This window comes from Neopsephotus bourkii, unplaced genomic scaffold, assembly GCF_033783945.1.
Source record: "Neopsephotus bourkii isolate Nb327-2 ecotype Australia unplaced genomic scaffold, CSIRO-AGI_Nbou_v1 NB_1025, whole genome shotgun sequence".
Taxonomy (NCBI): Eukaryota; Metazoa; Chordata; class Aves; order Psittaciformes; family Psittacidae; genus Neopsephotus; species Neopsephotus bourkii.
This window is the reverse complement of record NW_026901514.1, coordinates 124,566-150,499: the sequence shown is the minus strand read 5'-3', so window position 1 is coordinate 150,499 and position 25,934 is coordinate 124,566. Positions and strand designations below refer to the sequence as shown.

General features: G+C 58.2%; 6 protein-coding genes across 7 annotated transcripts in view; 2 read left to right on the top strand and 4 right to left on the bottom strand.

The window, feature by feature from the left end:
• Nucleotides 1-25,934, bottom strand: part of POLR1H (RNA polymerase I subunit H) — an 87,047-nt gene that overhangs the window by 18,181 nt on the left and 42,932 nt on the right. The gene's annotated exons all lie outside the window — the stretch shown is intronic.
• Nucleotides 2,276-5,238, bottom strand: LOC133216023 (E3 ubiquitin-protein ligase TRIM15-like). The gene is made up of 7 exons (XM_061360434.1): nt 5,215-5,238; nt 4,843-4,954; nt 3,921-4,108; nt 3,635-3,730; nt 2,941-3,153; nt 2,651-2,857; nt 2,276-2,494 (listed from the first exon to the last, which is right to left on the bottom strand). Exons 1-6 carry the CDS (start codon nt 5,236-5,238, stop codon nt 2,753-2,755), a joined length of 738 nt encoding a protein of 245 aa, XP_061216418.1. The 3' UTR covers nt 2,276-2,494; nt 2,651-2,752.
• LOC133216001 (E3 ubiquitin-protein ligase TRIM7-like) lies at nt 5,253-6,356 on the top strand. Its single transcript, XM_061360409.1, has 2 exons — nt 5,253-5,370; nt 5,780-6,356. The coding sequence occupies exons 1-2, from the start codon at nt 5,295-5,297 to the stop codon at nt 6,313-6,315; spliced, it is 612 nt and encodes a 203-aa protein (XP_061216393.1). The 5' UTR covers nt 5,253-5,294; the 3' UTR covers nt 6,316-6,356.
• LOC133216022 (C-type lectin domain family 2 member D-like) lies at nt 7,270-9,513 on the bottom strand. Its single transcript, XM_061360433.1, has 5 exons — nt 9,477-9,513; nt 8,663-8,755; nt 8,391-8,575; nt 8,204-8,307; nt 7,270-7,390 (listed from the first exon to the last, which is right to left on the bottom strand). The coding sequence occupies exons 1-5, from the start codon at nt 9,511-9,513 to the stop codon at nt 7,270-7,272; spliced, it is 540 nt and encodes a 179-aa protein (XP_061216417.1).
• LOC133216021 (zinc finger protein 692-like) lies at nt 11,165-18,511 on the top strand. Its single transcript, XM_061360432.1, has 12 exons — nt 11,165-11,209; nt 12,075-12,271; nt 12,352-12,383; nt 12,612-12,911; nt 13,209-13,257; nt 13,342-13,494; nt 13,699-13,827; nt 15,768-15,830; nt 15,951-16,029; nt 16,229-16,343; nt 16,412-16,511; nt 18,172-18,511. Exons 1-12 carry the CDS (start codon nt 11,168-11,170, stop codon nt 18,509-18,511), a joined length of 1,599 nt encoding a protein of 532 aa, XP_061216416.1. The 5' UTR covers nt 11,165-11,167.
• LOC133216008 (E3 ubiquitin-protein ligase TRIM7-like) lies at nt 19,971-25,375 on the bottom strand. Its single transcript, XM_061360420.1, has 6 exons — nt 24,823-25,375; nt 23,225-23,311; nt 22,909-23,150; nt 21,918-22,033; nt 21,599-21,631; nt 19,971-20,562 (listed from the first exon to the last, which is right to left on the bottom strand). Exons 1-6 carry the CDS (start codon nt 25,333-25,335, stop codon nt 20,036-20,038), a joined length of 1,518 nt encoding a protein of 505 aa, XP_061216404.1. The 5' UTR covers nt 25,336-25,375; the 3' UTR covers nt 19,971-20,035.

Here is a 25,934-nt window from a genome sequence, read left to right as displayed (position 1 = left end):
GGACAGGCAAGGAGGCGGTGGAAGGGCTGCGCCGGGTTTGCGAGTGTGTGTGCTGCGTGTTTCTTACAGAGCTGTACTGTGAGACAAGCGGGGCGCAGCAGAGGATGTGCACTGAGAGGTGCGGGATGGGCTGGGGCGGCATAAAAAGTCGCTCCGGGGGTGGAGGAATCGCCACCTCTTACCAGTAAAAGAGCTGCTCCGAGGGACTGGCGGAAGGAGGTGGTGTTAAAGGGCGTACCTAGGGAAGGGCAGGTTGTGCTGGGGGTGACTGCAGTCCCGCACCGCTAAAAGAGCTGCTCCGAGGGACAGGCGGGGCGGCGGTGGAAGGGCTGCGCTGTGGGTTGTGTCTCGTGCCCCGTGTCACGAAAAGAGCTGCTCCGAGGGACAGGTGGGGCGCAGCAGAGAGTGTGCACTGAGGGGTGCGAGATTGGCGGTGGCAGCATATAAAGCAGCTCCGGGGGTGGAGGAATCGCTGCCCCGCATCAGTAAAAGCTGCTCGGAGGGTAAGGCGGGGCGCAGCGGGGGATCTGCACCGAGGTGTGGGTGATTGTGATCGCTGCCCTGTGTCACAAAAAGAGCTGCTCCGAGGGACAGGCAGGGCGCAGCAGGGGGAGTGCACTGAGGGGGGGGTGATGAGGGGTGCTCGCTGCCCTGCGTCACCAGAAGAGCTGCACCGAGGGGAAAGCGGGCCGGTGGTGCGTGGGCTGTGCTGGGGGTTGTGTGTGTGCTTCATCGTGTGTCTTACACAGCTGTACCGAGACAAGTAGGGCGCAGCAGAGGGTTCACAGAGGGGTGAGAGTTGGGGGGTCGAAAAAAGCCGCTCCGGGGGAGGAGGAATCGCTGCCCCGCATCAGTAAAAGAGCTGCACCGAGGGATAGGCGGGGCGCAGCGGGGGGTATGCACGGACGGATGGGTGATTGTGATCGCCGCCCTGTGTCACCCAAAGAGCTACACCGAGGTTAAAGCGGGGTAGTGGTGGAAGGGCTGCGCCGGGGGTTGTGTGTGTGTGTACTGCGTGTCTCTTACAGTACTGTACCGTGAGACAAGCGGGGCGCAGCAGAGGCTGTGCACTGAGAGGTGCGAGATGGGCTGGGGCAGCATAAAAAGCAGCTCCGGGGTCGGGGGAGTCGCTGCCCCGCATCAGTAAAAGAGCTGCACCGAGGGACAGGCGGGGCGCAGCGGGGGGTGTTCGCCGAAGGATGGGTGATTGTGATCGGCGCCCTGTGTCACAAAGAGCTGCTCCGAGGGACAGGCGGGGCGCCGACGAGGGTGTGCACGGGCGAGTGGGTGATGCGGGGTGCTCGCCGCCCTGTGTCACCAAAAGAGCTGCACCGAGGGGAAAGCGGGCCGGTGTTGGGTGGGCTGTGCTGGGGGTTGTGTGTGTGCTGCCTCGTGTCTCTTACACAGCTGTACCGAGAGACAAGTAGGGCGCAGCAGAGGGTTCACAGAGGGGTGAGAGATGGGGGGGCGAAAAAAGACAAACCCCCACCCCCACACAAACCACCAACAACAAACAAGGGCTGCGCCGGGGGTTGTGTGTGTGCTCGTGTCTCTTACAAGCTGTAGAGACAAGCGGGCGCAGCAGAGGGTCACGAGGGGTGAGAGATGGGGGGGCGAAAAAAGCCGCTCCGGGGGTGGAGGAATCGCTGCCCCGCATCAGTAAAAGAGCTGCTCCGAGGGACAGGCGGGGCGCCGACGAGGGTGTGCACGGGCGAGTGGGTGATGCGGGGTGCTCGCCGCCCTGTGTCACCAAAAGAGCTGCACCGAGGGGAAAGCGGGCCGGTGTTGGGTGGGCTGTGCTGGGGGTTGTGTGTGTGCTGCCTCGTGTCTCTTAAAGAGCTGCACCGAGGGGCAGGACGGGTGCGGCTCGGATCCATCACCCCTCCCGCCATTACTCCGGCCTCTGCGGGGGCAGCGACAGCTGGAACCGAAAAGGACGTTTCCAGCAGTGGAGACGGGCGCAGTTCCCAATCAGGTCCGGCAAGCACGCAGGCGGCGTGGGTGTCTGGGGGCGGAGTTTTCAACCAGGTCCGCACTGTATTCCCAGTGAGTGGGACTTGCGTTTCGGTACCTTGCGTTCAACCGCGGCGGCCGACCCAGGCCTAAAATAAACGCTTTAAACTATACATGTTTTATGTGTTTTATTACCGTAACGGCGAGTCGCGGCTTTGCAGCACCACAAGCCCCGGCTCCATCGAAAGCAGTGGGGCAGCTGCTCTGACGCAGCTTAAGCAGCTCAGGTATAAAGCTGCTGGGGCTCCCCTCCTTTCTGCTCCTCATCCCACCGCACAGTCTTCCTGTCCGCCAGGAGCTGCGGGAGAGGAGCCCAGCTGGGATCTGCAGTTGCTTTTGCTGCAGGGAAAACCATGTGGGTCAGTGCGAGGGTGAGGCCGTTGTAGGGGCAGGAAGAAAGGGGCATGAAGAGTCATGTCACCTTTTTTCTCTCTGCTGGGAAAGATCCCAGGTCCTGGGTTTGGTTCAGATTTCCCCTTGTCTGGAAGAAGGAAGGCAAGATAGGGGAGCGTGGGCCTTGGCCTGCTGCCTCCCCTTAAACCATCTCCTTTTCCTCCTGAAATGCCAAAGTAGTTCATAATTTCTCTCCCAGTGTCTCTAAATTAACCCCAGATAATGGAATTCTCCCCCTGAATACCTCTGAGCTCCTTCAGGGCCTCCCGGAGAGCATCCCGCTGGTGCCGGCAGGAGCTCAGGCTCTTCTCCAGTTCAGTGGGGAGCCCGGATGGGAGCTGAAGCTTCATTTCATTCCAGCTGGGAAGAGGCACGATGGAGCTGGATGTTCAACAGGGTCACAAAGGTGCGGGGAAGGTGCCACGTACCTGTTTAGGATGCTCCCGATGTCCTAAAAGGGAGATAAAAGGGGGTTGAGGACTCCCCACACCAGGCACTGCTTTGGGGGCACTTCTGGTTTGGTCAAGGCCTCACCTGAGGCAGGCGCTTGGCCTCCAGCTGCCCGATGAGCACATGGAGCCGTGCGATGCCCTCAGCCACCCGTGACGACTTCTCCTCCTGAGCAGCTTCAAAGGCAGCGTCGAGCTCTGCCAGCCGGGCCAGTGCCGCGCTCTCCTTCTCCACCAGCAGCCGCCGCAGCCGCTCGAACTCAGCCCTGATGCGGCCCCGCTCGGCCTCGCTCCTCGCCTCGGAGCAGAAGCACCAAAAACCCCCTTTGAACCCAGCCCAAGACCCGAATTTGTCCCTTTCAAGCTAAAGGACAGCGTGCTTTGGCCGGGGCCAGGACAGGGATGTGGTTAAGGAATGACCAGGGGGTAAATAACCACTGAATCCAATGCGTTTCCTTCTTTTCCCTTTGCTGCTGCCACTTCCAGTCCAAAACCAAACTGGGAAGTTGGGGAGCCTGGAAGTCTAAAACCCCTGGGAAATGCGTGTGGTGGTGGTGGGGGGGGGTAACCCCACGTTCATGGCCCCATGAAAAGGAAGCAGCTGAGCATGGAGGCGGCGCCCACCAAACCTGCCCAGATCCGTGCCAACGGCTCCAACCGGATCCGGGGCTTTGCCGGGCGCTGGGAAGCAGCATGGGGGTGATCCCACGTGTTTCTGGGGAGGGGGGGAGCCTACCCAGGGACCTGTTTGGCTGCTGGAACAAAGAGGGGCCCCTCACCAGGTAATCCGTGCGCTGCTTCTCTTCACTCATTCTCCAGTCCAGAAGCTCCGCCAGCACCTTCCTTAGAGCTCGCAGGTGAGACTGGAGCCTCTCCTGGGTGCACCCCCCCCAATGGAATCATAACGTGAAGCTTGTTTGTATAATCCTGCCTTTGACAGCCTGAATTATAGGGGGGAAGAAGCAAATTCTCCCCCCAAAAGCCACCTCCTGAAAGCAGGAATCAGCTCCCTTCAAGCTTCTCCCATAAGGAACCTGATGGGTACCACAGGGAGGATGCTCTCACCTCATAGACCTCAATGGGTCTCCCCAAACGCTCCGTGGCTGCAGCAAGCGGCTGCTCCTCCATCGCTGCTTGGTCCTGAGCAGGGTTTGGCCTCTCCAGCAGCAGGAGGTGACTGAGGTGGCTTCCTCTGGGCTGGATGTTGGTTGCTGGTCCTCGAACCACCCCTGGGCTGTTCCCATGCTCGGCTCCTGGGTGGGAAGAGGCAAATTCCCTCGCCCACGGCTGGCTTTAAACGTGTTTTATCCCCTCCAGCTCATCCCATTGCCAGGCTTTGCCACCCCGTCCTGCAGCCATAGAACCATGGAGCTGCTTAAGGGACCTTAAAGCTCCTCCTTCAGCTTGCATCTAACCTGATCTCCCCGTTTCAGTTTAACCCTTGTCCATCCTTGCCTCGGTTCTGTCCCCACAAGTGGCCGCAGCCAGATTTGGGGGTAAAAATGAATTAAATCATGCACATTTTTGTCACTGCTGGGTTTTTATCCCCTTCCCATCATCAACAACGAAGGAAAAGGCCCTGAAATGGGGCACAAAAGGCACAATCGGAGGGTGCAGGAGGCGCGTGGATGTGTCATGGCCCCGTCTGCAGGCGGGAGATTGGGGCTCTCCTCCCTCCTCAGCTGATAAAAGCAGAGCTGGGACCGAGCGGAGCCGGTGCCAAAGAGAGGGGAAACCCCAAGAAGAGGGAGAATTCCAAGTGGGAAAGCAGCCAGAGGAGCCTCAGAGCAACACAAAAGGTTCGAATGGGGCAATTCCCAGCACTGCAGCTTCATTTTGGGGTGGGAAAGGGATTTTGAACACTCTCCCATCCCATCCATGAGGGATGGAAGCGGGTTTATCCTTGCTTTGCCCTCGGGATCTTTGCTTTGGATTTAAAGGTGTTTTCCTTGGTTGTGGTTTCTCTTTCCTCCCTGCCCACCCATACCCAACCGAATGGGGACATTTGGGTGCGAACCAGCAAATCTCCTGCTTTTCTCGTCGTTGAAGGGTGTTTTCCCACCCTTGCCCCACTGCTGCTCGTCCCCAAGCTGCTTTTCCTAGGGGAAACACGGGGAAGGAGGAACCAGTGGAGTTTGGAGCTCTGCGCGGTTTATTCAACCACTTGGGGGCTCCATTACCCTCCATGGCCCTCGCACCCGCCTTTATCTCCCCAGCGCACATTGATGGAGTTAAGGGATTGAATCCACCTCCGGCTCTTCCCATGGATGAGCACGGCTCCTTTGCAGCCACGGGGTAAAAACCGATGCTTTCCTTCAAGCACTTTGGTTAAAGGCAGTTTTTGAACCCGTTTTCTCACCCAGAAAGGCTGGGCCGGGCCCATCCGAGGGCCATAACCGAGTTCTGCTCCCTCTTGGAGGGCAGGACGTGGAGGGAGCGATGTCGTTCCTCCTCAAGCCACGGCCACGCAGGCGGGATCTCGCCCTGGATTACAACACAGCAAAGCAGTTTGAAGGTAACGGGAGGGGATGGAGAGGAGCAGAGTCCCAGTCCCTCATGGTTTATGGGTAGCACCAATCGAGATCTCCATTGGAGGATCTTCAGATTCACCCCTCCATCCCCAGCCCCATCTCTTGGTGTCCCCACATCCAACCCCCAAAACCCCACCCCACCCCACCCCCCACCCAACCCCCAAAACCCCACCCCACCCCACCCCCCACCAACCCCCAAAACCCCACCCCAACCCCACCCCCCAACCAACCCCCCAAGATCCTCCATCCCCAGCCCCATCTCTTGGTGTCCCCATATCCAACCTCCCCTAAAGATCCTCCATCCCCAGCCCCATCTCTTCCCTTTCTCCTTCCCCCCACACACCTTGGAAGGGGATTTCGGGGCTGTTTCTGATTCCTCCCCTTTCCCCCCAGTGGATGTGACCCTGGACCCGGCCACCGCAGGCCCTGAAGTGATCCTGTCCCAGGACCTCAAGGAGGCCTCCTGGGGTAGACCCGGCCTCCACCGACCGGACACCCCGGCCCGCTTCGACACCGATCCCTGCCTGCTGGCCAAGGAGGGCTTCACCTCGGGGCGCCACTACTGGGAGCTGGAGGCCACGGGGCGGTTCTGGGCCGTGGGGGTGGCCCTGGAGTCGGTGCAGAGGAAGGGCCGGGTCCTCTTCAAGCCCAGCGCCCACATCTGGGGGCTGCAGAGGTGCGAGGAGCTCTGCGTGGCCCTCACGGCCCCCTCCAGCGCCTCCGTCCCGCTGGGCAATGGGGGCATCGGGGTCTACCTGGACTACGAGGGGGGAGAAGTCTCCTTCTACGCCATGGGCAGCCGCCAGCGCGTCTTCAGCTTCCCCGTGGGCTCCTTCGGGGGGCAGAGGGTGTTCCCCTACTTCTGCGTGCTCCTCTCCACCATCAGGCTCTCTGCCAAGGGGGCGGTTGCTGATGGGGTTGGTTCGTGATGCCTGGAAACGCTCCCTGATGCTCCTCAGCTCTTACATTCCAGCTCCCTTACAGCCCATGGTCCTACCTCCGTACGATGCGTTCCAGGTTCTATATAACTGGGTTACATCAGGGGGGTTTGGGTGCAGCTCACACCCTCTGAAAGCCACCACCCTTCAATCCATCCCAAACTCCCTCATGGAGCTTCCCCGAGCTTCTTTCGAGCTGAAAACTCGGGGTTTCCACCCAAAATCAGCCCCTCCGAAGGTTTCTGTTCGTGCTCCCAACCTGAATGAACCCCCCCTGATTTCTGCAGCTTTGAGCCCATAGCTTGGGTTAAAGGGGGTTTTGTCAGCATCAATGGGCTCCTGCTCATTTCCCCCCTCCTTGTGCTGCTCCTACTCTGAGGCTGCCTCGTGTGCGATGGGTTATAAATGTGCTCACAATAGAATAAATACGTTTTGTTTCACTATAAAAGAGAGGAATTGTCCTCATTTCACCCCAAACACCCCCCTGGGCTGCCCCAAGTGGGATTTCAAAGGCAAAATGGGGCAAAATGAGCCCAAATTTGATGCCCAAACATGTGTAAATGAAGCCAGGGTGATTTGGGCGGTCTCTACACCATGAGAAGGGAGGGAAAGGCAACGGAGTCATTCCCATTACCCATCCAAATGCAAGGGGATGGGAATTTCAGGGAGAAGAAGCCCCATTGGTGATGGGACCCCGGTGCATAGGGAAAAGAAGCAGGGTTGGATGGAAGCAGCATTTATTAGACCAAGTAGCTCCTATGTAGGGCTGTGGGGAAGAGAAACACAGGTATTGGGAACACAGCTGGAAAACCAGGACACGGCTCAGGGCCGGGCAATGCCCCAAGCACATCCCAGGGGCTCCGTGGCCAAGGCGGGATCGTCTCCCATGCCATCCCCTTGCGTTTCTCCACCGGAGGACCAAGAGCACGGAAGCAGCTGCAGGTTTCAGGTGGGATTCCAGCCCTCGGGATGGCTGCACACCGAATACTTCCTCAGGGAGCACCAGTCACTGCTGATCCCATCCCCATCGATGAAGGCGCACTGTCCCCTGCCACGGACTTGGAACCTGCCCCACGGAGCAGAGGGAGAGCTCAATGGGTTGCGTGTCCCATTGGGATCAACAGAGGAGCAGGGAGCACCATTCCCAGGGCAGGAGAAAGCTGCTTCCTGCTCCTCAACGAGGGGAATGAGCTCGGTTTTCCAAGGGGATTTTGTGCCCTCAAGCCCCAGCACCACAAACCCAAGGGCTGTGGCCCAAGAGCTGCAGCCCAAGCAGCGTCTGATTGCTCCCACCTCATTACAGTTAGGGCTGTATTTATAAATGTGTATAGGTAATTATATATATTTTATAGATGCACATGTATAATATGTATGTATTATAGATACAATATATATAATCATATATATATATATAAATATATGAAAATATGTATATTAATATGTATATAACCCTAACCTTTTATATAAATCCTATATATATAAAACCTATATATAGTATATATCATATATTAAATATATATAATACATCCATATTTATAGATAATATATATGCATGTTTTTATAGACATGCTTATATTATATAATACTGCATTATAATTGTATATATGAAAATTATAATAAATTATATATACTATAACATATTATATTCTATATTATGTATTATATACTAATTATATTTGATATATTATATTTTATATATTAAGTGTTCTATGTTATATATTAATTACATATTATATATTTTATATATTAAGTGTTCTATGTTGTATATTAATTGTATATTATATATTTTATATACATATATATGTGTGTGTGTGTGCCTTCTTGCCTTCGACCCCTGCCCCACGCCAGCCCCTGGTCCCCAGCAGGAGCCTGCACGTACGAGTCATTGAAGAGGGTCCCATTGACCCACGTCCAGGGAGCGGATCCTTCCCTCCGGAGCCCGATCCAGTAGTGCAGGGAGCCCCCGTAGCGCAGGAGGAAACGCTGCCGGGGTTAACGCCGAGCCTCAGGCTCTGCCCCGTTGGGTGAATCCCAACAGCTCCCGATCCACCAGGACCCCCCTTTACCAGCTCCTCCCATGCGTCCACAGCGGCCAAATGGGCTCCGAGGGACAGGCAGAAGCGCTCGCTCCCGTTCCACTCCGCTTCGTCCTCCACGAAGTAAAAGCACTTCCGCCGGTACCCGAGCCCGTTTTCCAGGCAGCGGGAGCGGTCGGGAGCGGGGCAGGAGGGGCAGGACGGGAACTTCTTCACTGGGAACAGGGGGGGAACAGGCGGTGGTGAGCGCTGCCCATGGGAGGCAGCGATGGATCCCCCCATCCTCATCCTCGGCCACTCACCCGCCAGCGCGATGATGGCCAGGAGCAGCGCGGCCACCACCACAGTGACCCCAATGGGGACCTTCTTGTCCTTGATGCACCTGAGGCTAAAACCTGGGGACAAAACGCCATGGGGGAGGCTCCCAGAGCTCCCCACGGGTGCCTCAACCCCGAAATCCACCCCCATGGGTGCCTCAACCCCGAAATCCACCCCCATGGGTGCCTCGACACCCCTAAGTCCAGCCACAAAGCATTGGGAGAGGCACAGGATCAGGTGAGGGTCCTCATCCTCGGACCCCCTCCATAAGCAATGGGCTCCATCCCTGCAAGCAGCCTTGCCCTTCCTCCCATCCTCCTTTCCGAGCTCTCGGAGCTGCTCCCATCGCATTGAACCCAACCATCAAGCCCTAAACCAATGTTCCCAGTACGAGACCGGTGCTTACTGGTCCCTTGCCCTGCTCTCTGCATCACTGGGGCAGCCTGGTCCTCGCCTGTGGAAGTGAAGAGTCGCTGATTGTGAGGGTATTCGGGAGGGAATCCATGACTTTGGGTACCTGAATCCCAGGGAAAAGCAGCATCTCCCCTTCATCTGGTTGATGGCAGGAAGGGAAGCACCATTCCCACCTTCAGGAACCCAGCACTGGTTCCGTTTCCCTGCTTGGTTGCATTGGCTCCATTGCTCCTCAGCCCCATCCCCACCCCAGCACCCCCAAAGAGCCTCATCCAAAGCACATCCCGGTCTGCCATCCCATCCCATCCCATCCCATCCCATCCCATCCCATCCCATCCCATCCCATCCCGGGCAGCCTTTGGGAAAGGGGATGGTGCTTCTCACCTGCATCACGGCCGGGTCCTGCCATCCCGGTGCCCATGGAGGCGCATCCCGACCCTGGGGATGCTCCCTAAAAGGCTCCTGCTCCCCCCCTGAGCTCCGCTCCCTCCCCTTCCCGTGCCCATGGAATTCCTGCGCCCCAGAACGTCCCACGGTGCATTTTTCCCCACAAAGGCCTCCTGTTCTCCCCCGTCCCACAGCCTCTTCCCAAGGGAGCAGTGCGGAGGCTCCCGGTCACAAGGGGAATTCCAAGACCCAGCACAAGAAGGAGCTGGGGCCGAGGAGCCCCATTCCCGACGTGGGGAATGGAGGGAGCAGCCCCCAGGGGAAGGGGGCTTTGCGGGCACCCCAGGGACACCCATTGCATTAAGAATAGTGCATTGATAGCAGCGTATTGATAACGGTGTATTGATAACGGTGTATTGATAATGGTGTATTGATAACGGTGTAGTGATAACGGTGTATTGATAATGGTGTATTGATAACGGTGTATTGATAATGGTGTATTGATAACGGTGTATTGATAACGGTGTATTGATAATGGTGTATTGATAATGGTGTATTGATAATGGTGCACTAATAATGGTGTACTGATAATGGTGTATTGATAAGGGTGTATTATAATGGTGCACTAATAATGCTGCACTAATAATGGTGTATTGATAATGGTGTATTGATAATGGTGCACTAATAACGGTGTACTGATAATGCTGTATTGATAAGGGTCTATTGATAATGGTGCACTAATAATGCTGCACTAATAATGGTGTATTGATAATGGTGCACTAATAACGGTGTACTGATAATGGTGTATTGATAAGGGTCTATTGATAATGGTGCACTAATAATGGAGTACTGATAAGGGTGTATTGATAAAGGTCTATTATAATGGTGCACTAATAATGGTGCACTAATAATGGTGTACTGATAAGGGTGTATTGACAATGGTGCATTCATAATGGTGCACTAATTCTGTATTGATAACGGTGTATTAATCCTGATTGATGGTATTGCATTTATAAAACTCTATTGATGATGTGGTATAAAGGCTGTATTGATAATGCTATATTGATAATGCTGTATTGACAATACCATGTTAATAATGGGGTATTGATAATTCTATATTGATTATGCCATATTGATAATGCTGTATTGATAATACTATGTTAATAATGAGGTATTGATAATTCTATATTGATTATGCTATATTGATAATGCTGTATTGATAATGCTATGTTAATAATGAGGTATTGATAATTCTATATTGATTATGCCATATTGATAATGCTGTATTGGTAATACTATGTTAATAATGGGGTACCGATAATGTTGTAATAATGTACTGATGATGCTCTATTGCTGATTGCATTGATGCTGCTGCATTGCCTCAACGCGGCACTGAAGGCTTTAGCTTAACCACAATAACCATTATTACCATTTCTGGTTATTAGCGTTATTTATCATTACCATTATTGCTGTTATTTATTAGCCAGGCCAGGGCCGGCTGAAGGGCAGCGCTGTGGGGCTCTGGGTAACCGCGGCTCTGCCTTCCCCAAACCAACCCCAACCGGGACCCAACCCGAGCTTCGGGGTGGGGGGGGGGGGGCTCGAAACACCCCAAAAATGTCCCCAAAAGGGGATATTTCACCCCAAAACCCGACCCAGCGCCGGTCCGCGGCCCGACCCCAACGCGCATGCGCGGGGGAAGGAGGCGGTGCCTCCGCCATCTTGTCCCGGTACCTGAGCAGCGTGAGCCATGGGGGGGGCGGGTGGTGTCGTTGGCTCTTAAAGGGGGCACGGCCCCGGGGTGGGGCCACCGCGGGGTGCGATGGAGCGCGGCCCCGCGGAGGAGGGTGGGCGGCGGCGGGCACGGCTGCTGCGGGGCCGGGGGAGCGGGACAGGGCCTGGGCCCCCCCCCCTTCCCTTCCGTTCTCTTCCCGTCCCGGCCCGTTCCGCCGTCCCCGCTGAGGAGGCCGCTTTAAGGCCCGGCGGCGGGAACGGGACCGCGGCGGGCGGACGGGGGGGGCAGTAGGGGGCAGTGGGGGGGCCGCGGGGAGAAATGGCGGGAAGGAGAGAGGCGGGGCTAAAGGGAGGGGGCGTGGCCGAAGCGGGGTGGTGGGCTACAGGGGGCGTGGCCTGGGGGGGGTTCTTTCCCATGTCCCCGCATGACCCCCCCAGACCCTCCCCATGGAGCCGGGCTCCCTCCGTTTCTCACTGTCCTATTCCTGTATCCGCCATCCATCCAACCTCCTGCATCCCCCCATGGAGCTGCCCCATCCCGGTATCCCTCTATCCCATCCCCATATCCCTCTATCCCATCCCCATATCCCACTGCCCATCCATCCCTCTGCATCCCTCCATGGAGTTTTCCCATCCCTATATCCCTCTATCCCATCCCCATAATCCCCTGACCGTCCCCATATCCCACTGCACATCCATCCCTCTGCATCCCTCCATGGAGCTATCCCATCCCTGTATCCATCTATCCCATCCCGGTAGCCCACTGCCCATCCATCCCTCTGTATCCCCTCATGGAGCTATCCCATCCCTGTATCCCTCTATCCCATCCCTGTATCCCACCCTGACCCCTGTGTCCCGCAGCCGCTCCCGATGGATCCGGGCCGTCCCACCCGGCAGCGCGCTCCCGACTGCATCCGCCGCCAGAAGCGCCGGGAGCTGGATGCGCGGCGCAGCAAGTGCCGGATCCGCATCGGGGGGCACCTGGAGCGCTGGTGCCGCCTCAAGGAGCAGCTCGGCTTCGCCCTCCATTCCCAGCTCGCCCAGTTCCTCCTGGACAGGTCCGTGCTGGGCGCCGCCATCCCTTGGGATGGGCAGTGGGAAGGGTCAGCCCCGCTCATTGCCCCTCTTCCCACTGCAGGTACAGCTCCCATGGCTGCGTCTGGAGCCCGGGTAGGTGCCTTGAGCATTAATGGGGTCTGGGAGAGCTTTATGGTGAAGGGAGAAGGTTCCCGTTGCATTGCGGTGCTGGGCTTGGCTGCAGTGGGGGTCTTGGCATTCCCAGGCCTGGTTGTGAGGGAACTCCTTGAGGAAGGTGGGAACCTCAGGGGGGAAGGCAGAGAGACCCCATGGAGAGCCTGGGGCTGGTGCTCACCCATCCCTTGCTCTGGTGCCCCACAGGCGAGCCGGCTCCCGTCCTGCTCCACGCCGAGGCCCTGCAGCGCCTCGTGGTGCTGTCCCATGGCCACGGCCAGGAGTGCGGCTTCGTCCCGGACGTGAAGGCGCCGGCGCCGGGCAGCGCGGCCCCGCTCGTGTGGGAGTGCGTGGCCGGGCACAGCTTCTCCTGGGGGGCCCCCGGCAGCGAGGAGCCCGGGGGGAAGCCGGGGGGCAGCGGGCGCCGGCGCTCGCTGCGGCGCGGGGGGACCGGGGAGCCCGGAGCAGAGGGGGAAGAGCCGGGAGCTGGCGCTGGCGTTGGTGCAGGTGAGCGCCGCGGCCCCTTTGCTGCCCCAACCTAGAGCTCTGCCCCGTCCCATCCATCGGGGGTGTCCCACGCCCCACTGAAAGCCACCCCCCAAGCTTTGGGGGTGCCGTGTTCTTGAGAAGAGGTTGGGCTTCATCCGGTGGAGTCACAGAATGGTTTGGGTTGGAGAGGTCCCTTCCTGAGCATCCAACTGCATGGATGGCACCGGCCGGGTCCTTCCCAACGCCTCCAGCTCCGTTCCCCATCCTCTCCCAGCATCCCAGCTTCAGTTTACTGCCCCCATCATCTCCTTGCAGCGCCCCAGGTGCCAGCAGAGACAGGGACCACGGGGAAGGCCCACGGGAGGTGAGTGATGCCATGGAGGAATCTCCCCCCAGGGAAGGAGCTTGGACCCCTCTATCCCATTCCTTGCTCACTGTGTTCCTGCAGCGCGCTCATCCCAGAGGAGGAGGTGAAGCAGGGGCCTGAGCCCCAGGAGGAGGAGGAGGAGGAGGAGGAGGAAGATGAGGACTTGGCTGAGGACGATGACCTGACCTACACCGATGACCTGCGTGATGAGAGCTACCACCCGTCCCCGGCCAGGTGAGGAGCACTGGGAGCTGCTGGGAAGGAGCCTAAGGACTGGGATCATCCCAGGCTCTGAGCCTGCTGCCCTCGATGGATGGGAGCAAGGTCCTTGTGGTGCTTAAATGAGGGAACCATCCCACTGTGCATCCCATAGCCGACCCCATCCGTACCCCCCCACATCCATCCGTGGTTCCTATCCCAACCCTCTCTTCTCCCCAGTGAGTCAGAGCCGCAGCGACGCCCAAGCCAGAGCAGGGCCCCCAAGAACCCCATCAAGGAGGAGCAGCCCCCAGAGGAGCAGAGCCCGAGCAGCTCCAGCCCATCCGAGGAGAAGAGCGGACGAGTGAGGTGGGTCACGGTGCCGTGTTCCGGTGGGGATGCTGGGGATGGGCACTGCGCGCTCATCTTGGGGTACCCAGCTCCCCATGGCCACTGAATGAGTGTTTTGGGGATGCCGATGGTGCCTCCCATGCCGAGGAGCCAGGTAGGAACCATCCAACCCAGCGCTATTGGGTGTTCAATCTGGGGCACCACGTGTCCTTGTGATGCCGCCGTCACAGAGCAGAGCTTGTTGGGTGCTGGGGCTGCCAAGCAGCTTCACTATAAGGGGTTTAAGGAGTCTTCATCTCATCCACTGCGTCTTGTGGAGCTGGTCCTGGGTGGTTGGAGGTGTGCTGCTGGGGAAGGGGTGCTCATGGAGGGGCACAAAGACCCCTTAAATCATCACCATGAAGCTTCTGAGCAGTCTGGAGGTTGTAACAGCAAAAACATCCATCATCCGTCCCTCCATCATCCATGCATCCATCATCCATCATCCATCCCTCCATCATCCATCCATCCATCATCCATCATCCATCCCTCCATCATCCATCCATCATCCATCATCCATCATCCATCCCTCCATCATCCATCCCTCCATTATCCATGCATCCATCATCCATGCATTCATCATCCATCCATCCATCCATCCATCCATCCCTCCATCATCCATCCATCCATCATCCATTCATCCCTCCATCCATCCCTCCATCATCCATCCATCCATCCATCCATCCATCCTCCATTCATCCCTCCATCCATCCCACCCCTCCTCACCTGGAGCAGCAGCCACTGCTCTCACTCATGGATATGGGGCAGAAGTGAGGTTGCCCAAGGGACAAGGACGCCGATGCTGACTCCATCTGCAGCCTCTGCTCAGCGCTGCTCTTTGCACTGAGGGTTGGGTTTGATGCTGCCTTCCCAGCCTCCACATTCCCAGCTCTGCCCTGAGCTCCTCCCTCTGTTCCTGGCTCTTTGCAAGGAGAGGTTGGGCTCGGTGCTGAAGGCAGAGGCTGGCCCGTGTGGGGCTGGCACAGAAGGAGCTGGCTCCTTCCACCCCACACAACAACAAGGAGGGGTCCAAGTCCCCTTTTCCACTGGAATGAGCACGTTCACCCCATCCTGCTCCATGCACCCGATGGCAGAGGGGACCGGCAGGCCCAGGCGTGAGTACCCGCTGCTCCACACGGGAGCCCCTTCACTGGGACACGGGGTCCCCGCTTCGTTGTGGTGCTCAGCGCCCTTCCTGCCTCCTTCCAGCTCCGGTTGTCACATCTCCTGCTTGGTGCAAGAGTGAAGACCCAGGCCCAGCAGTGGAAGATGTGATGGTAAAGCTGCGTTTGCTTTCCCCCTCCCCTTGCTGCCGCTGTGCTGCGGGACCCCAGCTCCCACCTGATTCCACCGGAGCTCCGGGCTGGATTCAGTGACAGGGATGCTCTTTGGTTCATTCCCCCTTTTCCTTGCAGCAGCACCTGGAAGAACGGAGCTGGACCACCCTTTCCTTGGCGTGTTCATCCCAAGGGTGACCCCATCCTGAGCTCAAAGCGTGTTGGAAGAGGCTGTGGGCAGGGATGCGCAGCCCCGTGCTGAGGGTGAGCTGTCTATTGCAGCCTCTTTATTCTGCCCCCCATAGAAGCAGTCCTGCTTTTAACGCCCTTTTCCTTCATTCCAGGACGGAATTCCCTGTGGATAAATAGCTCAAACGAGGCTGGTGTGAGCCTGACACCACCCTCAGCGTCCTGGGACGTGCCCAGAGCCATGTGAAAGGCTTGCAATGAGCAATAAAGAGCGTGCTCCCATTTCTAATGCCTCAGAGGTGCATTTGTCAGCGCCGCTTCCCGCTGGGATGGGGGGGAAGCCCCCAGGATGGAGGGAACAGCAGGGAAAGGGTGCCCAGGGGCTGCTTTCAGTGGGGGCTTCACTGGGGGGGACACAAGAGCCTCACTCCAGCCCCTTCTCTCCCATTGCAGCTGCAGGAGACGAGCGCGGGCGAGCGATGAGGACGTGGCGCAGATCGGCCCCAAGAGGATCCGGTGCGTGGGGCCGGGGGCTCCATCCCCTTCCCGTGTGTTTGAACCCAGCCTCCAGCAGGGAGCACCCCGGGGGGGACCGGAGCATCCTCCCTGACCTGGTTCCCCCCCCGTATCCCATAGGAAGGCAGCCAAGCGCGAGATCCTCCTGTGCGACTTCGAGGGCTGCGGCAAGATCTTCTCCAACCGGCAGTACCTGAACGTGAGGCGTCCACAGGGGGCAGGGGTTGCTTGCTTGGGGGTGCTCTGGGAATGGGGCAGGCTGGGTTGCCCATGGAGCCATGGGACTTGTTGGCCCCATGGGTCCCACTTCAAGCTCCATTGGGGGTGGAACGGGGGCCCTTGGTGCTTCCTCCATGTGCCTCCTCCCATCCCCGACCTCCCTTCTCCCCGCACACCAGCACCATAGGAAGTACCAGCACGTGCACCAGAAAACCTTCACGTGCTCGGAGCCCAGCTGCGGCAAATCCTTCAACTTCAAGAAGCACCTCAAGGAGCACGAGAAGCTGCACAGCGGTGAGTTGGGCCCATGGGGCCGCAGCACATCCCAGTGCCTGCCCCTGAGCCCTTCCCTCTGCTCCCAGACAAGAGGGACTACATCTGCGAGTTCTGTGCCCGCTCCTTCCGCACCAGCAGCAACCTCATCATCCACAGGCGCATCCACACAGGGGAGAAGCCTCTGCAGTGAGTACCGGCCCCATCACCCCGAGCACGGGATTGAAGGAGAGCAGTAAAATGGGATTGAAGGAGAGCAGTAAAATGGGATTGAAGGAGAGCAGTAAAATGGGATTGAAGGAGAGCGGTAAAATGGGATTGAAGGAGAGCAGTAAAATGGGATTGAAGGAGAGCAGTGAGATGGGATTGAAGGAGAGCAGTAAAATGGGATTGAAGGAGAGCAGTAAGATGGGATTGAAGGAGAGCAGTAAAATGGGATTGAAGGAGAGCAGTAAAATGGGATTGAAGGAGAGCAGTAAGATGGGATTGAAGGAGAGCAGTAAAATGGGATTGAAGGAGAGCAGTAAAATGGGATTGAAGGAGAGCAGTAAGATGGGATTGAAGGAGAGCAGTAAAATGGGATTGAAGGAGAGCAGTAAAATGGGATTGAAGGAGAGCAGTAAAATGGGATTGAAGGAGAGCAGTAAGATGGGATTGAAGGAGAGCAGTAAAATGGGATTGAAGGAGAGCAGTAAAATGGGATTGAAAGAGGTAAAATGGGATTGAAGGAGAGCGGGATTGAAGGAGAGCAGTAAAATGGGATTGAAGGAGAGCAGTAAAATGGGATTGAAGGAGAGCAGTAAAATGGGATTGAAGGAGAGCAGTAAAATGGGATTGAAGGAGAGCAGTAAAATGGGATTGAAGGAGAGCAGTAAAATGGGATTGAAGGAGAGCAGTAAAATGGGATTGAAGGAGAGCAGTAAAATGGGATTGAAGGAGAGCAGTAAAATGGGATTGAAGGAGAGCAGTGGATTGAAGGAGAGCAGTAAAATGGGATTGAAGGAGAGCAGTAAAATGGGATTGAAGGAATAATGATTGAAGGGAGCAGTAAAATGGGATTGAAGGAGAGCAGTAAAATGGGATTGAAGGAGAGCAGTAAAATGGGATTGAAGGAGAGCAGTAAAATGGGATTGAAGGAGAGCAGTAAAATGGGATTGAAGGAGAGCAGTAAAATGGGATTGAAGGAGAGCAGTAAAATGGGATTGAAGGAGAGCAGTAAAATGGGATTGAAGGAGAGCAGTAAAATGGGATTGAAGGGGAGCAGTAAAATGGGATTGAAGGAGAGCAGTAAAATGGGATTGAAGGAGAGTACTAAACTGGGATTTAATGAGAGCAGTAAAATGGGATCTAGGAGAGCAATAAGATGGGATTTAAAGAGGGCAATAAGCTGGGTCCTAAAGGAGAGCAGTGAGCAGGGATCTAAGGAGAGCAGTAAGATGGGTCCTAAAGGAGAGCAATCAGCAGGGATTTAAGGACAGCAGCAAGCAGGGACCCAAAGAGAGCAATAAACTGGAATTTAAGGAGAGCAGTAAGCTGGGTCCTAAAGGAGAGCAGTAAAATGGGATCTAGGAGAGCAATAAGCTGGGATTTAAGGAGCGCAATAAACTGGGTCCTAAAGGAGAGCAGCGAGCAGGGATCTAAGGAGAGCAGCGAGCAGGGACCTAAGGAGAGCAGCGAGCAGGGACCTAAGGAGTGCAATGAGCTGGGTCTAAGCAGAGCTCTGCACCTCCTTACCTGGGGGCTGCGCTGCGGTGCCTTTACCAAGCCCCCCCATTACAACCCCAGCTCCGAACTGGGGTGAGCCCGGGTCCCCTGGTGAGCCCCATCCCTGCCTCTCTGTGCCCCCCAGGTGCGAGGTGTGCGGCTTCACGTGCCGCCAGAAGGCCTCCCTCAACTGGCACATGAAGAAGCACGGCGCCGCCGCCGGGTACCAGTTCTCCTGCGAGCTCTGCGGCAAGAGGTTCGAGAAGAGGGACAACGTCGCGGCCCACAAGAGCAAGAGCCACCCCCCCGGGGAGCCCCCGGCCCCGCCGGGCACTGGGGCCACGCTGGGGAGCGGTGGGGAGCAGCAGGAGACCCCGGCTCCCATTGCTGCGGATCGGGAAGGGATCGGGATCCAGGATGCGGGAGCATCCCAAGGCCAGGGGATGGAGGGGGCTGGCTCACAGGATGCATCCTCCTTGGACTGAGGTCAGAGCATGAGGGGTGATGGATGAGGGTGGTGCTGGGCCCCCCCAGCAGTGCCAAGAGCACAAGGAGTGGGGAAGGAGCGGCGCTTCCCTGCCAAACCCTGGGCTCGCACACATGGAGCCTCCTCCCTGAATCCCTCCCACTGTGAGCATCCTCATCCCAGCAGCATCCTCAATAAAGGCTCATTCTGTGTCCAAGGCGGTTTCCCCACTTGCAGCAGCCAGCTCAGTGCTGAGTTTCTATGGAAAAGAGCGGGGAAAGGGAGATTTTCCCTGGTTTTGGCCGAGTCACCCCCAAATCCTGAGGTTTTCCATGTTCAGCGCAGTAAAAGGACGATGGAGGTGGAGGGGGCTGAGGCCGTGCCAGCTCTGGCCTTGGACACGGGTGTCACTGATGTGGGGATGGTTCCCCATATCCTATGAGCAGCATTTACCTCTTCCTCAGCATTCCAGGGATGCTCCGTGACCCCCATCTGGGGGCACCCCCATTTCAACCCTCCCCAGAGCCACCCCCACAAAGAGCTGATAGGGACAAAGAGAGGTGCCCCCAAGCCCCATTCACCTCAATGAGGGGGGGCTGAGGACCCGAGAGCCGCTTTTCCTGCTGCAGGCGGCCCAGGAAAGAGGAGTTTGGGGAATTCCATTCCAGGGATTTTGGTGGTGGTTTTTTGCACAGCAACTTTTATTTCCCCACTAAACAGTGACAGGGCAGGGACAAGGAAGCATCGTGGAACACACGAGGGCGAGCCGGGGGTTATGAGCACGAGATCACATTGAAAACAAGCTTCCCCCTCCTTCCCAACGGATACAGGCCCCATTCCATCAGGCTCTACCCACAAAGCAACCCTAAACCGCTGCTTCCCTGCATGTCCCCATGGCTACACCCCAAAACTCATCCCATCTCCCTCCATTCCCAACCCTACGGATGCTCAGTGCTGCTGGGGGAAGCGGTGAGGAAGGGGATGAGGTTTTGCTCTCTTGGTGCTACCAACAGCGAGGAGATGAACTCAGCCCTTTCCCAAAGGGAAAGGAAAGCAAGGATGAGGTGAAAGGGAACCTAAAAGGTGACCTGCAGAGCAACTGCATCAGGAACCAGGGCTGGGAATGGAGCCTCTGCTCCTCACGCTGGTTTTCCAGCCTTCTAGAGCTTCCCGGGGTGCACAACAGCTTTGGAACAATGCAGGATGCCAGTAACCCCTAGGGGAGCTTCCGTCCCTGGTTACATCCCTGTCCACATGGGGCAGCCAACTTGAAACAGAACAGCAAACAAAACCTATGGGATCCCTTCCTGAGCAGGAATAACCCCACAACGGGGCTGTTTCAGCCATCACCCTCCACGACTGCTGCCCTGCAGGAAGGTTTTTGGTGTGAGAAACGAGACTCAGAACTGGAACTGGAACTCAACGAGAAAACAGCAGAACAAGGGACAACGAGGAGGGCTGGGGGCTCTGCAGAGAGCAGGGCAGGGAAAGGGACAGGACCCTACTTGCAGGTCACCTGGGGGGGGGTACAGAACCTGGAGCCTCAATTGCAGAGGGAGAGGGAGGAGCCCACATAGAAGAGCCAGAAGAAGGGGAAGATCTTCTCGGTGAAGGCGGCGGTGAAGGTGAAGATCGGAGCCATGTTGTCGGCGTTGTAGAACGCCACCCACCCGCCCTCATAGTCCAGGTAGACCCCGATCTTCCTGGGCCTCTCACACAGGGACAGGGGCGTCTCTGGGGAGGTGAAAGCCTGGTACTGATCCCAGTTCTTCCCCTTCCAGTTCAACCCCACCGCCCAGATCCCCTCCTCGGGGGCGAAGTCGATCTTCTCCTTCCTGCGCACGGACTCGCGCGCCGCCCCCAGCACCCAGCTCTCCCCATCGCCCACCTCCACCTCCCAGTAGTGCCTCCCAGCCACGAACCCCTCGGCTGCCAGCACGCTGAAGGAGTAATCGAAGCGCTTGGGGTTGGGAGGCAGCTCCTGCGGGGCGCTGCGGAGCCGCACGCTCCTCTTGTCCTCCGACAGCACCAGGTAGGGGTTGGCTGTGTCCGGGTCCAGGGAGAGATCACCTGGGAAAGGGGGGGAAACAGGGATGGGAGCGCCTGCGAGCCAAGGATCCCGCTCTCTTTGGCTCTGCCCCACAGGAAGGGGTCGCCTCAGGCTTTAAGCACTCAAAGAGCTGCAGGGAGCAAGGAGCAGGCTCCAGTTCCTAATGCAAGCGGAGGAGCAGGCAGAGCCCTGCTGGAAAACCTCCAGCCCCCATCCCATCCCAGGCACCTCCCTCACTCTGGAACAGAGATTTCTGGGCTGGAAGAGTGTTTTATAGGATCATAGAATAGTGAGGGTTGGAAAGGACCTTAAGATCATCAGTTCCAACCCCCCGCCATCACCCAAGGCCTCGTCCAACCTGGCCTTGAACACTGCCAGGGATGGAGCATTCACAACCTCCTTGGGCAACCCTTTCCAGTGCCTCACCACCCTCACAGGAAAGAATTTCCTCCTTATATCCAATCTAAACTTGCCCTGTTTCAGTTTTAACCCATTACCCCTTGTCCCATCACTACAGTCCCTAATGAAGAGTCCACCCCAGCATCCCTATAGCCCCCTTCAGATACTGGAAGGCTGCTATGAGGTCTCCACGCAGCCTTCTCTTCTCCAGGCTATCCAGATTATGGAATGGTCTGGACTGGAAGGAACCTTGGAGCTCATCCCGTTTCCAACCCCTGCCACAGGCAGGGACACCCCCCCTATAGCCCAAGCTGCCCCACATCCCAGGTCCCTTCAGTCCCTTCCAAGTGCTGGAATAAGCAAATACCCCCGTGTTTAAGGGCTGGTTTTGTGCTCAGGAGCAGGGAAGAGCGGAGGCTGCTGAGAGCTGGCTCCATCCTGCACCCATCCAGCAGAGTCCATCCCGGAGCGCATCCAACACCCAGGAGCAGGGATAAAGGCCTCCTGCAGAGCCCCACAAGCCCCAGGGCTGCACCTCCCAGCACTGGGACCATTCCCGCTCTTCCCTTGGCAGCACCAGCAGGGGTTTTCCTCCTCTCCTGCCTGGAGAAGCCCAAACTCCTGCATTAAGGCCATGGAGGAAGGCGATGCACTCACCTGTGTCGTTCTCCAGCTCGAACCTGAGGTTCTCTGAGGGGAGAGAAGAGAGGAGTTCAGCTGCTTTTGTGCCAGGGGACTTTGACAACCACACAGCCCCCATCCCTGCTGCACGGCAGCCACCCATGCCCCTGCTTGGCAACGGCAGTGGATGGAGACCTCCAGGCTCCAAGGAACCCAAGGGCAATGTGCTGCTGCTCTTGCTTTTCAGCACTTGCTCAAATGGAGCTGTCCCAACGAGGGGAAGCAAGAGCACAGCTCAGGAACTCAACCCCATGGGGAGCAGCAGCTTTGGGAGGGATCCTGTGGCAGGGCTCACCCTTGAACTCCAGCAAGACCTCCTTGAGCACTGCACTCTTCTGGGAGAAGCTCTTGAGTTTCTTCTCCAGCTCGGTGAAGCCAGCCTCGGGCTTGCAGAACATCCAGCTCTCAAAGCTGGGGACAGCAAAGCAGCATTAGGCTCCCAATGGGAATAACAGAACCCCCCAGCCTCCAAGCAGGGAAGGAAGGGGAGGTTTGGGGTTGGATCAGTGGCCTCCTGGCCCAACAGCATTAGGGCCAGGTTGGCGGGGGGGGTTCTGGCCCTCACCACCCCAAGTTACTCCATGGTTTCCCTCTGGGAGATGCCCCAAGCCTGGCTTTGGGCTTGGTGACACCCTGGGGTGGGGGGGGGAGCTGGAACCCCCAGTGTGAGCCCCAGCAAGGGCTCAGCTTCTCACCTGCTTCCAGATGGGGCAACGACCTGGGAAAAGAGGAAAACACCGAGAAAGGATGAGCCCAAAGCCTTCCCTGGAGCAGCCCCATGGGGGATCAGCCCCCAGCCCATTCCCAAAGCACGGGCCCATGGAAATGGCAGAACCAGGGCATCATTACGGGGTTTTTCCCTTCCCCTTCTCCTTTCCCAGGGTGGATGGGAAAGCAGGGTGGTTCTTAAAGGACAACATGCGTGCCCCAAGCTGCAAACCCTACCCCAAGCTGAATCTCCCAACTGCACCTCCCAAGCTGCACCCCAACCAAACCCACCCAACAACCCCACCAAACCCTACCCCAAGCTGCAAACCCTACCCCAAGCTGCAAACCCTACCCCAAGCTGCATGCCTGTCCCAAGCTGCAAACCCTAACCCAAGCTGAATGCCTGACCCAAGCTGCAAACCCTGTCCCAAGCTGCATGCGTGTCCCAAGCTGCATGCGTGTCCCAAGCTGCATGCGTGCCCCAAGCTGCAAACCCTAACCCAAGCTGCATGTGTCCCCCAAGCTGCAAACCCTACCCCAAGCTGCATGTGTCCCCCAAGCTGCAAACCCTACCCCACGCCATGGCTCCCACCTGCCCGGGCTGGCCCCCGGGGCTGCTCTCTGCCCCCTGCTCAGCCAGCAGCTTGTCGAGCTGGGCGATCTCCTCGCAGAGCCGGGCCACGCTCTCCTCCTTCCTCCTCACGATGTCCTTGTCCAGCTCTTCCAAGCGGGATAGCAGGAGCTGCTCCTTCTCCTCCAGGAAGCCCCGGAGCTCCTTGCACTCGGCCACGATCTTCTGCCTCTCCACTTCTGTTTGCTTCTGCAAGAGCCCAAGGGGGGAGATGGGCACCCCATGGCCTGGCCAGCGGGTCAGGGACCCCCCCATGTACTCACCAGCAAGTCCTCGCTCTGTCTCTCCCTCTCCGCTTTGGCTTCTTCACGCCCTTTCCTCAGGGAGCTCAAGTGCTCCTGGGGCACCTCCTGCAAGGCCAAAGGGCAGCTCCGTTGGGATCCTGCCTCCCCGGCATCAGGAATACAGAGGGATGGGATGGGATGGGGTTCCCTCCAGTGCTGGTGCTGAAATCCCATCAAACCTGAGGGGGGTTGAGGTGGAGACCACCACGAACCCAAAGAGAGGTGAGGCCAACGCTGTGCCCCATCACCCTCAACCCTGAGTTTGGGGCAAGCCAAAACCCGCCCCCAAATCAGCCTGAAAACAGACACAAGGGAAGGAAGGAAGGCAAAAAGCCAGCTTAGAGCCAGTTTTTAGCCCTCTGCAAGCACAAACCCCCCCGGAAAACCCCTTGGGATCACCTTTTGGGATGAGCCTTCACATCCCAGCCCCCCCGGACTGCCTGAACCCCACTGAGATGGGGGGGTGGCTGCCTCCAGGCTGCGCAGGGCCTTTACCAAGAGCTCACTGTTGGCAACTGCCCTTGTTTGGAGGCCTCTGGCCTCGGAGGCAGCCAGGGAGGTGCTTAGCAACGCTCCACAGGAAGCAGCAGGGCTCTGGGCAGCAACCAGGGCTCATCTGGCACAAACGCAACACGGAGCCGCGGGGATTCTGCCCTCTGTACCCAGGGTTTGGTTACACGGGGGAGCACAGCAAGGACGGGAGCATCAGGATGGGCAAACAGCGCCCAGAGAGGCAAAAAGAGATGGTAAAAATGCATCAAAGCACATTAAAAACGGGGGGGGGGGGGAGCAGCAAAAGAGCAGTTTTCAACAGGAGGCACCGGCCCCGATGCTGATAACTCAGGAATGGAGGAGCTGTGGTTGGAGCTCCCTCCTCCTCCTCCTCCTGGTCCATCCGCTGCTGCGCACTGCACATCCCGGCCGGCAGCTTGGCCCCCCCGGGCCTTCATTAACCCCTTCATTCCTAATTAATGATTAATTCCAACGGGGAACTCCCCCCAATGGCCCCGGGGGGGGTCTCCCCCGCACCCTATGGTGGTTGAACGGCTCCTCTGGGGGGAAAATCCCTTCGGACGGGGGGGTCCTGCTCCACTTCAAGCCCTTCTTATGCCCCCCCTTACCCCCAGGAGCCAGCTCCACGTCCACTCCAGTGCATTCCTGCCCATAGAAACAGCTTGGGGAGTGTTTAACGGTATCCTGCACACTCGCACCAGTGCAGGGGAACCTCGCACTGGCTGCACCCAGCACCTTCCCAGTTAAACCCAACTCCGTTTTGCAGGCCCATCCTCCCTGCTTTGGGTGGGGGGGAGCTGAGTCCCTGTTGCACCCCATAACTTGGACAAGGAGCCCCCATTCTCCACCCACTGCATCCCAGGTACATCTGAACGGACACGGGGAATGCACCGAGGGGATCCCTTAGGTCCTGGGGGATGAGCAGGGTCACCTCTGTTAAGGACAGGGAGTCCCTATTGCAGCCAAGGGCACTGCACCCCATGCAGGGGGGGTTCCCTGGGGTTCCTCCTTCCACTTATCCCTTACGGATCCCCCATGGAGCGGGGCCAGGCTCCCACACTGACCTCCGGGGCATGGGCCGCCTCCTCGGCGGGCAGCACGGTGTGGGTCCGGTGCTCGCGGGACAGGTGGCACACAACGCAGACGGCGCGGCGGTCCTGCACGCAGTAGAGCCGCAGCGGCTCCCCGTGGCGAGGGCAGCGCGGAGGGCCCGGCGGGCCGGGCGGAGCGGCGGCGGGCAGCGGCGGCGAGGGCGCGGGAGGCCCCGGCGGCGGCTCGGCGGGGCTGGGCGGTAAGCCGAGCTGGCGGACGATGTGGACGATGTTCCCGAGGGAGCGGTTGGGGCGGAAGAGCCGTTGCGGCACCGGCTCCCGGCACTGAGGGCAGCAGAGGCGGCGAGCGGAGTCCTCCCAGCACTGGGTCACGCAGGCGCGGCAGAAGTTGTGCCCGCACTCGGCCACCAGCACCGGGTCGTTGAAGTACTCGAGGCACACCGGGCACGTCAGCTCGTCCTGCAGGCTGCGGGCAGCGCTGCACGGAGCGGGGGGAACGCTGGGGGGTGCGGGCGGCGCCTCCATCCCGGCTCCGGGCCCGTCCGGTCCGCTCCGATCCGCCCCGCTCCGCGCCCCAGGCCCGACTGACGCCGCGGGAGAGGAGCCGCGCGTGCGCGCGAGAGAGGGGGCGTGGCCGCGCCCGCGCACAACGAGGCGGGGAGAGGAGGGGAAGGCACTGCGCGGGATGGGGGGGGCGCATGGCGCAGCCGTCGTGTTGTCATGGAAATAGGCATGGAATCCATCATGGGATGGGATGCGTTGGGAAGGGCTCAAACCCCGTCCAGTCCCAACCGCTGCCATGGGCAGGGACACCTCACACTAGAGCAGGCTGCTCCAAGCCCAGGCCTTGAACCGGTTCAACTCCATTCAGCCCACTCCAGCGTCCCACCGCGCTCACAGGGAAGAGCTTCCTCTTCTCCAAGTTGAAGTTCCCTGTTCCAGTTCCATCACCCCTCGTCCTATCCCTGCCGCAGGTCCCTTATACCCCCCTTGAAGCTGCTCTGAGAGCTCCCAGCAGCCTCTCTCCTCCAGCCCCAATGCTCCCAGCCGGGCTCCACACAGGAGCTGCCCCAGCCCCTGCTCGGCCTCCTCTGGACGTGCTCCGACAGCTCCGTGTCCTGACG